General features: G+C 34.5%; 1 protein-coding gene across 2 annotated transcripts in view; it reads left to right on the forward strand.

The window, feature by feature from the left end:
- LOC131899055 (uncharacterized) overlaps positions 1–11,908 on the forward strand; it is a 372,739-nt gene extending 360,831 nt beyond the window's left edge. Inside the window, exons 25-27 of one of the 2 annotated variants that reach the window (XM_059250424.1) lie at positions 8,747–8,903; positions 9,243–9,704; positions 11,490–11,908. In XM_059250424.1, coding sequence (XP_059106407.1) covers positions 8,747–8,903; positions 9,243–9,704; positions 11,490–11,854 — 984 coding nt within the window. In that variant the 3' untranslated portion in view covers positions 11,855–11,908. Of the gene's footprint in view, positions 1–8,746; positions 9,705–11,489 lie in introns of both variants that reach the window. The other variant, XM_059250423.1, reaches the window with a different exon arrangement.
- Positions 11,909–15,043: the final 3,135 nt, after the last annotated feature.

A 15,043-nucleotide genomic window follows, 5' to 3' on the forward strand; every position in this document is an offset into this window, starting at 1 on the left:
TGTTCCAACAAACTAGTTAAAAAGGAATAAGGACCACAGTTATGTTAGCAATGGCTCTATTCCTGGTGCCATTGCTCTTCTGTCTGTCTTAGTTGCTCTTCCTGTTAGTGTGATAAAAATACCCTGACCAAAGCATCTTATTAGAGGAAATGTTTATTTGGGCTCACAGTTCAAGGTTACTGTCTACCGTGCTGGGGAAGTCATAGCAGCAAAAGCTTGACACAGCTGATCACATTGCTTCTACAATAAAAGAGCAAAAAATGATGAATACTCATGTGCAGCTCATGTTATCCTTTTTATACAGCCCAAAATTCTATCGCAGGAAATGGGGCCATTGACAGTTGATGCTCTTCCCACTTCAGTTTTAACCCAATGAAGATAGTCACCTACAGGCATGCCCAGAGACTAACCTTTCAGGTGATTCTAGATCTATCAAGTTTACAATAACCAAATAAATATATAATGAACTTAAATTCAAGATCTAGACATGAAAATTACAAAAACAATTCAAGACATTCAAGAAAGTTAACAATAGATAGATAAAAAAAATCAGTTACTTGGAGAAAAAAAACGTAAGACATGGGAGGGGAGGATTCAGTGAGGAGACTGAAATGCTAAAAAAGAACCAAATAAAAAATTCACAAAAATGAATGAATCAATCGAAATTTTTAAAAAAATAACTGTATTAGCCAGGGTTCTCTAGAGGAACATAACTCATAGAATGAATATGTATGTATGTATGTATGTATGTATGTATGTATGTATGTATGTACATATTTATGTATGTGTTTGTGTGTGTATTTATGTATAAAAGGGATTTATTAGAGTGGCTTCCAGCAATGGCTATCTTCCAATGAAAAGTCCAAGAAAGTAGTTGTTCAGACCACATGGCTGGATGTTGTGGGTGATCTTCAAGATATATGGGAATCCAGAAGTAGACTCTAATGTCAGTGAAGGAATAAATTTGCCAGCAAGAGTGAAGGCCACCAAGCAAAGAGCAAGTGCTTCCTTCCATGATTTTTATGTAGGCTGCCAGCAGAAGATAAGGCCCAGATTAAAGGTGGAACTTCCCACTTTAAAAAATCTGGATTAAAGATGGGCTACCCACTTCAAATGATTTGGTTAGGAAAACTCCCTCACAGGTGTACCCAGTCACTTGGATCTTAGTTAATTCCAGATGTAGTCCAATTGACAACCAAGAATAGCCATTACAACAGCAAAACCACCATCAACAGATAAGATTAGGGGAGAATAATGAATTTTAATGAGAGAGGACAAGATCAAGACAATAATAAATACACACACACACACACACACACACACACACACACACACACACACACACACACATATATATATATATAAACAATTGGCTATGACCAAAACTTCCAAAAAGTCTGGCATATGTTCCAGAGACTGATCCAAAGAATCCATAGGCTAGAAGGATCTGATATCAAGTCAAGAGTTTTAGACAACCTAGACAGTGAACTATATCTGAGAATTTCACAAACCTAGAGACCTAAACAAATATCTAAGTACGTTAAACATCTTAAATTGCCAAATAGACGTAATCAGAAAAGAAACTCTCTACAAAATATCATAATCAAGATGTCAAAAATACAATGTAAAGATACAAAACTTAAAGCTACAAGTGAGCTGGGTGGCGGTGGCATATGCCTTTAATCCCAGCACTTGGGAGGCAGAGCCAGACAGATCTCTGTGAGTTCAAGGCCAGCCTGGTCTACATAGCGAGATCCAGGACAGGCACCAAAACAACACAGAGAAACCCTGTCTCAAAAAAAAAAAACAAAAAACTACAAGTGAAAATTGCAATTCATGAAGGCAGAGACATTAGCAACCATAAAAGCAAGGAACACATGGAATGATATATTTTAAACCCTGAACATAAATAATTGTCAACCAAGACTATTTTTCCCATCAAAGTTATCTATTAAAACTGATGGATAAATAAGAACATTTCAATACTGGTACAAGTTAAGACAATTCATGACCCACAAATACAGGAATGAATACATTTCATGAGAGCAATGGATGAATAGAAGAGAACCAGGATGAAATTAATCATGTACAGAACACCAAATTAGCAAACATCCAATGCTACCAGGAAAGGATGAGAAAACCTACCAATAAACCAACCCAAAAGAACAGTTGATAAAAGTATTTATAAGAGCAAACTCTTCTCAACAATAATTTTGAATGCAGATGGCTTTAATTCACCAACTAAGAAACACAGAAGAACTAAATGAATTACAAAATAAGTCTTGACTACATGTTATCTCAAAAAAAAAAAACTCACAGAAACAGGAAAACCAAGAGTCTATGGTAGGAAATCAGTCTAACAAACAAATGGAATAACTATCCTTATATCTAATAATATAGACTTTAACCCCAAAGGACATAACTACCATGAATGTTTATGCAGTGAGTCTCAGAACCCCTAATTTCATTAAAATTTCAATAGACATAATACACCATATAGGTTCTGAAATAATACTGGTGGGAGATTTCCAAATCCAGCTATCACATCTAGATTGATCTTCCAAACCAAAAATTGGCAAAACATCTGAGATAAATTGTACCACATAAATGGGCTGGGTTGAATGGATATCTACAGAATAGTCCCCTTAATAGATAAAGAACATACATTCTTTTTTCATAAGATATTTTATTGTTTTGTATATAATTCTATATGTGTAGCAATTATTTCTTTAGATTTAATGTGCTTTTAAAAGTTTTATATAGGTGAGTCTATACCTCTTCCCTGTAATAATTCCTATAAAGTATTCACTATAATTATAAATATTTCCTTATGAATATTCATACTTATTTTTAAAACTCTTATAGTTTAAAAAATGAGTCTTTAATTACTTTAAAGCTTTTGTTAGGAGCACTGTATTAGACTCATGTCTAAGTATTTTTAACAATATTTTGTGAAAATACATAAAGAATTGTATACAATGTATTTTGATCATTTTGAGCCCAACAACTTCTCCCATGACTATGCTCTCCACATTCCTGTCACTACACAACTTTGATATTTCTCTTTTTTTGAATCTTCACCAAAAATCACAATCACTTTTTTCAGCAAACACACACATACATACATACATACATACACATATATATGCTTATGTTATCATTTTGAATGGTAAAAATGGTTTGGAGGGATCCTCACTGATATCTCTGGAATTCTTTCTGTATTTTTTTCCTTTATTGAAAATAGTTTTGCCTGGCAGTGATGGCGCACGCCTTTAATCCCAGCACTCGGGAGGCAGAGGCAGGCAGATCTCTGTGAGTTCAAGGCCAGCCTGGACTACAGAGTGAGTTTCAGGAAAGGCGCAAAGCTACACAGAGAAACCCTGTCTCAGAAAAAAAAAGTGAAAATAGTTTTTATACAGTATATCCTGGTTACGTTTTCCTTTCTCTCTACTCTTAGTTCCTCCCCACCTCCCCAGATCCACCCCCTTTCTGTCTCTCATTACAAAACAAACAGGCATCGAAGGGATAATATTAAAATAACATAAGATAAAACATGAACACATCAGAATAGGACAAAACAAACAAAAAGAAGAAAAAGGCACAACAAACAGATATAGGTGCAAAGACCCACTTGTTCACATACTCAGGAATCCCATAAAACCACAGACCAAAAGGCATAATATATATGCATGGAACCGGTAGGGTAAAAAGAGAGGAAAATTAAAAATTAAGTTGATGTTGTTCTTTCCTCCCTGCCTCTCCAAGCAGCTATAAAATGTCAATAGTTCCTCAGCTAGTGGTAGGATTTCATGCTCACCTTCCACCCTCTATGCCTGGCTGGAGCTTGGGCAGACATTTTGCAGGCTGCCACAGTTTCAGTGAATTCATATATGCAACTGTCCTTTACTATCTGGAAACAGTTAATTTGATGTTATCCACCACTTCTGGCTTTTACAATATTTCTGCCCTCTCTTTCTCAAAGATTCCTGAGCCTTGGAGGGAGGGCTAAAACCAATTTATGGCTCACTCTCTCATTCTCTGGACATTGACCAGTTTAGAAGTTTCTGTGTTAATTTCCATTGCATGCAAGGAGAAGCTTCTCTGATAAGGATTGATATACTGATCTATGGGTATAACATTGAGTCATTAGAGAAGACACCAGAAGATGGGACTATACATTCTTATCAACAGTGCATAGAAACTTTTTAAAACTATATGTGTGTGTGAGTGTGTACATACTATATGTACATATACAATTATAATATGCATATTATATGCTACAAAGAAAGCCATAACAAATGCAGAAAGAATAAAATAATTCCTTGCTTCTCATCCAAATATAGCAGAATCAAACTTCAAATAAATAGCAAGATTAACCTCAGAAAATACAGACTACTAGGAAACCAAACAATGTACTACAGAGGAAATCAAAAGGGGAGTTTAAAAATGTTGAATCAAATGAAACTGAGAGCACAGCCTAACAGTCTCAGGCATACCACCAAGACAGTTGTAAGAAGACAGTTTAGAATTGTAATTGCTTACATTTAAAAAGAGTAAGAGAGGTCTCAAATAAATAACATAGTGATGCAACTCAAGGCTCCTGAAAAATAAAAAGTCAACCAAATGCAAAGGATGGCAAGAAATAATGAAGACCAGGGCAGAAATTAATACAGACAAAAAACAGAGTTGATTCTTTGGAAAGATTAACGAGATTAGCAAACCAACCCAAAGATACATAGAAAAGCTCAAATTAATAAAATTAGAGCTAAAAGGGGAATTGTTACAACATTATCTGATTAACACGAATGTAGAAATTTTCAAAAAATTACCGATAAATTTATTTCAGAATCAAATTAAGGATATCATATATCTTTAGCAAGTTAATTTCACCCAAGGATGCAAAATACACAAGTCAATAAATGTAATACAACATATGAATTTAAGTTAGAAATCACATGACCTTGATAGAGAAGAGCCATTTGACAAAGTTCAATATGTCTTCATGATAAAAGTCCTGAATAAACTAGAAATTTATGAAACATATTTCAACATAAAAGCTGTATACAACAAACCTATAGCTAACATAACATGGTCATACTATAACATGAAAATTTGAGAGCATTTCAACCAAAATCCAAATTGAGATAAAAGTGCTCACTCTCTCCATTTCGATTCAATATAGAACTTAAAGTCTTAGCTACAGAAATTAAAATAAGACGATATAAATGGGGATAATAGTGGGAAAGAAGATGTTAAACTATCCCTATTTACAGAAAACATAGTACTGTTGAAAGACCCAAGGACTCTACCAAAAAAAAAAACCTTTTAGATTTGATAAACACTATCAATAATGTTACAGGACATAAAATCAACATGCAAAAATCAGTAGATTTTATACATGCCAATAACAAACATTGAGAATGAAATTAAGGAAAACATCCCATTCACAATAGCTTCAAAATAAAACTAAAAAAAAAATAAAAATTGAACTAAAGAATAAGATAAAAGACAAGGAAATTTTAAGATGCTGAAACTTTTTTGAGAAAGACATTATTTGGTAGAAAGACTTTCCATATTCCTGATCTGAAAGAATTAATATTATAAAAATGGGTAATACTATCAAAAGTAAGCTATAGATTCAATGCAATCCCAATCAAAATTCTGGTGCTATTTTCACAAAACTAAAAAAAAGAAAGTAATCTTAAAATTCATATGGAAACACAAAGCACCATACAGAGACAAAGCAATTCTAAGCAGAAAAGGCACAGCCAGAATAATAACATTTCCTGTCCTCAAAATACACTACAGAACTAGAGTAACAAAGACAGCATGGTAATGTCACAAAGACAGACTATGTAGACCAATGCAACAGAATAGGGAACACCAAAGTAAATCACACAGCTATGTACATCTAATTAGTGACAGAGGTATCAAAAACATTACTGAAAAAAAGGGTAGCTCATTCAATAAATGGTGCCAGCAAAACTGGACACACGCTACAGAAGAATTAAATTAGATCCACCCTGAAAAAAAAAAACACAAATTCAAAATGCATCAAAATTCTAATTTAAAATCAGAAACACTGAAACTGCTCATGTAAAACATAAGGAAAATACTTGAGACATAGTTATAGGCAACAACTTTCTGACCAGAATCCCAATAGCATAGTAAGTAAACCCAAGGATTTAAAGGATTGCATAAATTTAAAAATCTTCTGCACAGCGAAACAAATTATCAACAGAGTAGAGAGACATGGTATAGAAATGGGAGAAGGTCTTCACCAGATATACTTCAAACAAGGAGTTAATATATAGAATATATGAACTGCCAATCAGAAATTCAGCCAGTGAACTGAATAGACAGTTTTCAAAATAAGAAACACAAATGGCCAATACATATTTTAAAATATTCAATATCCTTGGCTATAATGGAAATCCACATTAAAAGAACTTTGAAATTGTATCTTCCCCAAATTAGAGTGGCTATCATCAAGAAACAAAAATATCCACAAATGCTGGTGAGGATATATGTGCATTAAAAGAAATCCTTATTTACTGTTGATGAGAGTGTAAACCAGGGAAGTCTTCTAAAATTGTGTTTAACTTAGTTTTTCTCCCAATATATAGTTTAATATGTAACAATTTTATGGAACCACTTATATTGTTTTGAAACCATCATATGGAAGTATTCTTGGAGAAAGCCTATTCTAATCAAATCACAAAGATCTCTTCAAATTATCACTCCCAAAATAAGAAAATAAGAAAATTATCAAATACATGGACTTTTCTCTACTAAAAATAGAACAGTAAGTGCCACAGAGTTAGAAGATTTAAAAAATGAAACTCATACTCAAGTTGATAACACAGCATGTAACTGATAAATGCTAGCCCAAATTTTTCAACATAATACTGTTACTTTAATGTCATTCTTTCTTTGATTTAATTTATACAAATATTGTATGCGGAAAGCTAGAGAAAAATATAAAGACCGGTAGTCTTACAAATCAAATGTTAACAACAGTCAATGAGTGTGATAAATTTTACCATAGCTTGCTTTGGTGTGTGCAAGTACATGTCTGTGTGTTTGTTTTTCTTTTCCTTGGTTTTTTTTCTTTTTCTTTTTTAGAATATAATGTGAAGTAGTTGCCAGGCAAGTCAGTTAATGATAACTCCATGAGAATGAGTATGTGGAGGTGATTGAATTCTATTCCATTCCCTTCAGTTGTTGGTAGGCCCTGGGTTTCCACCATGATTCTAAATTGTTGGCTTGTAAAGCATCTATAAAACTGGAAGGAGACAGTGATGTTGGATCAGGGAAAATGAAAATGTAACAAGCTCGCTATTGCAGTTCAGCCACCCACATTGAACAAATTACTCCAAGCCTTTGGCTAATTCCTAGAGTTTTGAAAGTTGATTTTGACATTTTCTGCTAGATCTTTTTCATTGTATTTTTTGGAAGAATTTTTATGAATCTTTATTCTCACTTTTGCTGATGTCCTGGGATTTCTTTTGGAGGTTTTTGAAAATCTTCAAGAATCGCATAGTGGTGATGGGTATAAGATCAAAGTACACAGTTTAAGAGTGATTATCATATGCAAATATGAATGTTCAGTATGTTTATTTTTCATATATATTCATATATTATGAGGTCAGCAAACATATCAGTAAATGACAGCCATTGAAAATATAGTCTGCTATACTCACACATCCCAAGAGAAGTGACATACTTTGACATGAGGTAGGAGACACATGGGAAACACCAAAATCAGTGATAATGCAGCAAGGCAAACAGACTAGCTTGAATAATTCCTATGGATTCTGGGATATAGGAGCTATCCCTAGTTATCCAGTGCCTGTCCTTAAAATGATTGACCGGGCAATAGAGGCCTGGAGACTGAGGTGGTTGGAAGTATGTACTGTAGCTTGGTTGGTTTACATTTTAAAAGTGTTCTCAAAGATAACTTGTTTATTGTCTCTAAGAACTAGCAACCCTGAGGGGGCAGTTCCCTTCAAGATAAGATTTCTAAGCCAGCAAAAATGATTCGTCAAGTAAAATCTCTTGCCACACAACCCTAATTATCTGAGTTTGATCCCTAGAACTCAAATTTTAAAAATAACAGATGTGGTAGCTTATATCTGCAACACTAGCTCTCCTGTGGCACACATCCAAGCAGCCAAAATAACGAGAGACTGTGCCTTAGAAACAAGATGGAAGGAGAGAAATGAGTTATAGAAAGTTGTCCTCTGTCCACACAACTGCTATGTCACAGGTGTACTTATACTCATACATACACACACAATGTACCTGCACACACAGATGCATACATGCATACATGGCAAGCACATGGACGTACATAGAAAAAAATAGAAACAAAGATTTTAAATATATTTCTAGGAACCTTTAAATGAGTTCTACATATTATGAAGTTATAAGAATTATAAATTGTTTTCCAAGCTATTGGCCAGAGACAATGAATGTTCTTGGAGGATAACATAGAGTCTTTGATTAGGTTATTAGGAAATAAACTTGAGAAATACTAGAATAAAATAATCTGTTCCTGAAATAAATAGATCACTTTGGGGGAATCCTTCATATTTCTCAATTTGAAGTAATTAACTTATGTCTATAGTGCCTAAGTTAGTATTATCCTGTCCTTACAATAAAAAATACAATGTGTCAGAAACAAGAATATTATTCAAAGTGTTGACATAATGAACTGTGTCTTTGAACTTGAATTTTCTTTCAGATTGTTTCTGTGAATCCAAACTTCCAATACAGACGTACTCAAAATATTTCTGATGAATTCATTTATTTCCGTCCTATTAATGCGGAAATTGAGGAAAGGGACAGAAAACAAAAAGAAGAGAATGCAACTTTGGCTGCCCAGCAACCCATCCGTGAAGGTATCCATCAGAGGGACTTGGGGCTTACGAATGAGGTGGTGACAGTTACCACCCCCCCACTAACTAAGGAGTTAGAAAGCATTGCTCTTGTAAAACCAAAAACTTCAGGGCTTCTTCGCATAGAGAAAGTACCAATTAAGTCTCCAGGGTTCCCAGAATTTGAACGCTTAGATGTTACAGGAATTGCCAGTCCAGAGGAAAGGGGAAAAGGCACCGCAATACTTGTTGCCGGTGTGCCTGGAAAGGAGGATCTAGATGATACAGAAATTCCAACTTTGCAATTCACTGGGTTTGTACACCTGGAGTCTTTAATAAATGAATCTTCACCATCCTCCTCAGAATACAGTCGCCCAGGAACCCCAAGAAATTTATGGATGGAATCTCCAGAAAATGCAGAGTCCCCAGGAAGTGATGATATGGAAGTAGCAAGAAGCATGTATCCTTTTAGAGAAAGATCCATCTTTCGGCGTTCCTGGGCAGAGCTCTTAGAGGCACCACTAAACAGTGAGGGGCTCCATATTCTCCAAACTAGTCCCAGGGAAGAAAACAGAGATATGGGTTACAGCAAACTAACATCAGAAGAAGAGAATCAAGTAATCATCCTCCCTGAAGACCAACATTTCCAAGCTTTGCAAGGCCCTTTCCCCTTGTTGCCCGAGCGCCCTAAGCTCCAGCGGCAGCGCAGTCGGAGCTTACCAAGATACAGTGAAGTCAAAGGCCAATACTTAAATGCACCAGAATTCAAATTAAATGCAGAAGAAACTCACTTCTTCCCACATGACCATGATTTACTAACAGAAGGTAAGATTTTTCTTGCTGTCACTACTCTTGTAAGTTATATATAATTTTTCATATAGGTAGACTGTCACCAGTCAGTTTATCTTCAAACCCACCACCTAGATTATCTATCCCTTTCTATATCGTAAAACATTTATGGTAGAATTAGTTTCTCTTCCACAACTTAAAGCCTTATATTCATATTCAGTGATTGCAGCTTGATGCTAAGTTGAGTTAATCCAGTAACATACCAATTAATAATCATCGGGGGTGGGTTCTAGAATATACAGACTTTTTAAGACTGCAAGTTAGGAATAAAAATTCACCTTTCAAAAAGAACTTCAACTTAGGAAGAAAAGCATGAGAAAATTACTAGTCCTCACTCATTCAGTTTTAATCCACAGAATAGAAAAAAGTCTGCTAAATCACTCATTACCCAACAACTAAGTAGTAGGTAAGAAAAAAGGAATGATGTGATGATGGGCATTGTTAACTAACCCAACAAAGATTTCCTCTATTGCCTCTTGTATGTGAGGAGCTACTGACAAGAGAGCATGAATCTGCAAATAAACCATTAATATTTTAACCTATAATTGATTAAAAGTAATATTAACGTAACTTATATCTATAACATTTTAAATCCTAGATTGAAATTTGCTACTAACTATAGAATAACATTTTTCTTTCATCATTACACCTATATAAGCATATATGAAAATGCTCCTGTGCTTACTGGATAGTATTAGGAATCTTCCTGTCTAACTTCTGTTAGAACCCCAATTCTACAACTTCATGAAAATTATGCCAACTAGAAATATTTTTTTTAAAAAAAATAGCATCACCAAACTCCTGAAGATGTTTTCGATGAAAAGTTCGAAGTCTAACACAGAGTTTACCTGGAAATCACAATTTGACTCATTCTGTAATATTTCTTTTTCTATAAAATATTTAGAACTCTAAGAAGTTATTTATCGAAGGAAGAAATTAAAGTCTAACCTAAGGTTAGCTCAGATCACATTATCCTTTGAAATGTAGAGTTGGTTCAACCTTATTCTCAAGTTGAAAACCCTTCTGAAGAGTGCTACAGGATTAGCAACACCACACTGCTGAATCAGTAAAGAGCTTGCCTTACAAGCAAGAGAACTGAGTTTGATTTTGAAAACTCTGGTTGAAAAATGAAGAGACATAGTAGTGTGTGTTTGTTATCCCAGAGCTGGAGTTTGCTGGGTAGAGACTCTGCCTCAAAAAAATAAAAAAGTGAGCAACTCCTGGTGAATAACATCCTAGGTTGTTGTATGGCCACCATGTTCACTTGCACACACAAGTGCCTGCATGCTTACACACATACACACATACACACACACACAAAAAAAAAAAAAAAAAAAAACTTCCTGGGTGCTTCCAGTTTTTAATGGTTACCTTTTATCTAATTCCTGTTCCCACTAAATTCTTAATTGCATTAGTGTTTTATACTATCAAAGAAATAAAATTTCATACTAAATACCTTTGTTCCTAAAAGGCCTTCAGCCTATAGCTCCTCCATCATACCCTCACTGTTTATTCTCTTTCTCCACCTTACTTTCCAATAAACCTAAACTTATGGTTTAGAACCATTACTCACTTTTTTTCTTTGTCCATCTTTTACATCCAAAAGTGTAATTGCTACATAAAAGTTACATATTGTATTAAGATCACCATGACATTTTGAGGTAAAAATTGGAAATACATCTCTCATTCTTATTCATAGCTTCATCTCAAAACTGAAGCCAATCTGTTAATCACTTATAAACTTCTGGCTTTATGTTTTAGAAAACATCAAGAGAAGATACAACATGGAGGGAGCTCAGCAAAGAACAATTCCATCACATTTTGGAGAACATCTTTCCATCAGGCCAAGATTTGAGAACTCCGCAATTCGAGGAAACATTGGAATTCCTGAGGATAATTATGCGTGTCCCAGAGGCAATGTTAGAATTCCCAAGAATAATGTCAATACTATCCCCATGGTTAATGTTGGAGTGCCCATGGATAATCCTCAATTTCTTAGAGGCAATGCTGGAGTTCCCAGGGGCAGTGAGTTTGGCGTTTACATGGGTAATAGTGGTAGAACTTCCGGACATATGGTATCTTCTCCACTCACTGAGCTCTCAAAGATAGGTGAACACCAGTTATAAAAACTGATACTTTACAATGCTGTCCATTGAAGAAACAAACTAAAACACTTAACATCAAAACAGACATGTACAAACTTGACAACTCAAAATACTAAATGGGACATCTAAATTATGAATACACAAAACACATAATTAAAAAATGTGTGATAATTATTTATTAGATTGGATAAAACCAGACTGTAGCTAGCTAGTTTATCCTGTATGCAGTCATCAATTGTATATGATATAATCTAGTGTGTTGTAGATGTGGACTTCTTCATTGAACAAAATATCATGTACTTTTCAAATGACAATTTTTCCTAGTAATTTCAAGTCCTCTTGGATACTTCAATAGACAAATGAAAATGATCTTAGAGGTATTGGCATTTATTTTGATGAGTCTATCTTGATGTCCAAAACATTTATTGAATGAAAGCTAGAATCCAGGAGATTTAACAGAAGATTCTTGAATATAGTACTTCTTTTGAAATACTTTAAAAAGACATCTAGGGAATAGTTCATTAAAAGTATTTAAATATTTCTATTTGGGTTTTTTGACATAAACACAGCAAAATTGTAAATATTTATGGAAGCCTTAACAATACAAGGAGACAGATAACTGTAGAACTGTAAATATCATATGTGGTTGTGATGTTAATAATATAAGACAATAGCCGGGCGGTGGTGGCGCACGCCTTTAATCCCAGCACTCGGGAGGCAGAGGCAGGCGGATCTCTGTGAGTTCGAGGCCAGCCTGGTCTACAGAGTGAGTTCCAGGAAAGGCGCAAAGCTACAAAGCTACACAGGGAAACCCTGTCTCAAAAAAAAAAAAAACAAAAAAAACAAAAAACAAAAAAAAAACAAAAAACAAAAAACAAACAAAAACAACAAAAAAAATAAGACAATAATAACAGCACCACAGGATGCCTAAAATATTGCATGCTAAAACAATGTTTTTGGTTTGAAGTTAATTTATTACCTTTCCCAGCCACTCTATTGATTTGCATAAGAAGATTCAGGATAGAAGATAAAAATTCTTGAAATCCTTTATGAGATGAATGAATATGATGCTCTTCCCAGAAAAATAAAAATAGCATTTCGTTGGCCCAGATGATCAGCACAGTATTAAAATTACTGAACCCTACTTATATATAAAATATGGCTTTCTGGAACATTTATTTCACAAATGTTGTAAGATAGATAAAATATTACCAGAAGGTTATGAGATTAACTGACCAATTACTTGGGAAAGTAACTCATTACTTTATATTCACACATAATATAAAATTTGTGCTGAGTTTTAGGGCACATGGGCCACTATTCAATTTGTACATTTAAATTTTCAACTTTCCTGAATAATGGTTGCTGTTGTTTTTACAAAGCCAAAGGCAATGTAAACAATAGAATACCACCTAACCCCTTATTATGTGCCTTAACACATAGTGCAAGGGGTGGTACTCTTTGGTATGAAGGCAAACTCTTGCCTTTTTTATGAGATTTCTTTGGCTTCTGAGGAAGGAGGTAAAGAGGCTGGCTAGCCTCCCTCTCTTCAGTCCCCATGGTTCAGCATGTGCTTTATGAACCAGGGCTTTGACCTCAGAAAATAGGGAAGGTAGTGAGATTTTTTTTCTCCTACTTCTTACTCACACAGAAGATGGGATATCATTTCAGACTTGAGTAACCTGATTTTTACATAGTGTGGCAAAACCACAGAAAGAACAGAAAGATACAGGCTACCATACTTGAGTTACTGCCACTACTTGACTGAAAATAAAAAACCAAACTGACAGATCACCTTGATAACAGACAGCCTACTCTATATGCTCTCTTGTCACATTGACTTTAGGAAACAGATCTATTGCATTCTCATTTTCAAAGGAAACCACCTTGTGAGTGAAAAAAAAAACTAATAAGTACAATAGAAACTGAGAAATAACTTACCAAGAACTAATGTATATCAAAAACAAGTAGGAAGAAAGACAGTAAACAAAATTTGGTTCAATTGTATATAACACTAATATATAATTGAAGACAGAAACAGCAGCTTCATCATCAACAAAACCCTGCTATGTGAGTGTTATTCCTCATGATCCATATAATTTTGGATATTGTGTTTAGTGGCTTAAAATTTAGATATAAAAATATATGTATAGTGGCCAGTTGCTTCTCTGTAAATTTTTAAGAAATTAAATGGAACTAAGTAAAAATCAAACCTGAAGATGGTCTAAGAAGATGATTCTCAATCCTGTAATAGAAGTTCTGTATAGCCTTGGTTTTATTCTTTAAATATTGTTAGTATTTATTGAACTGAGCAAGGCAAATGTTCAGTAGCATGTCATTATTTATTTTCAAAGATTATGCCCTATCGTCTTAGGGTTCTCCATACCAAATTAATTCTCTAAGTCACTCAATAGCATCATAATTCTACAAAAGAGAGAGTAAAGAACATAGGGTTTTTTCATGAGAAAACTTCATAACAAAATTCATATAGCTGTCAGAAAAGCTTCACTAATTACATATTATATTTCCATCTAATCATTATGTTTTCAACATGTTTTAGAAGTAAAAATCCAAAATATAGCAAAGTGCTTTTAACATATCATAGGTTACAAAGTACATGTGCCTTTTTGAGTAATTATTTCAAGAGCAGAGAGCCTCACTGATATGGAAGACAATTTTATGGAAAATGAGAGGAACTCTAAGAAAACAAAAATGAGAATAAAACTATAGCTTTAAAGTAAATGAAATTCTGCTTTATTATTTGAAAAGAATATTTTTTTATTTCTTTCTATTTAGAAACTCACTATTTCATTAGTTAACAAAATGAACCAATAACCCTAATACTGTCCTCAGATACCCTAATCCCCTGTAAGTGTCCCTCAGTGCATCCTAACTCCACCACATCCTCTACCTTTCTTAGCCCCAGTCCACTTCTCCATATCCTCCATACCTCATCCACACTTGAGCTTTTTCCTCACCCCTATACTATTTTGAGTATCTTTGATGCCTTCCTCCTCTCCCCATCTAATTCCACAATGACATTGTCCCCATGTTCACTACACCCTATTTATCATCATGCTTTCCCGCAGCTTATTCCCAAGATTCATTCCAACTCCCACCATACCCTTACTCTCTCCTGTCTCAAGTCTCCCCCACCTTTGACCCTTAACTTTCCCCCCAGCACTAATCATAAATTCTCCCCACATTTTG

Source organism: Peromyscus eremicus, chromosome X, assembly GCF_949786415.1.
Source record: "Peromyscus eremicus chromosome X, PerEre_H2_v1, whole genome shotgun sequence".
Classification (NCBI taxonomy): domain Eukaryota; kingdom Metazoa; phylum Chordata; class Mammalia; order Rodentia; family Cricetidae; genus Peromyscus; species Peromyscus eremicus.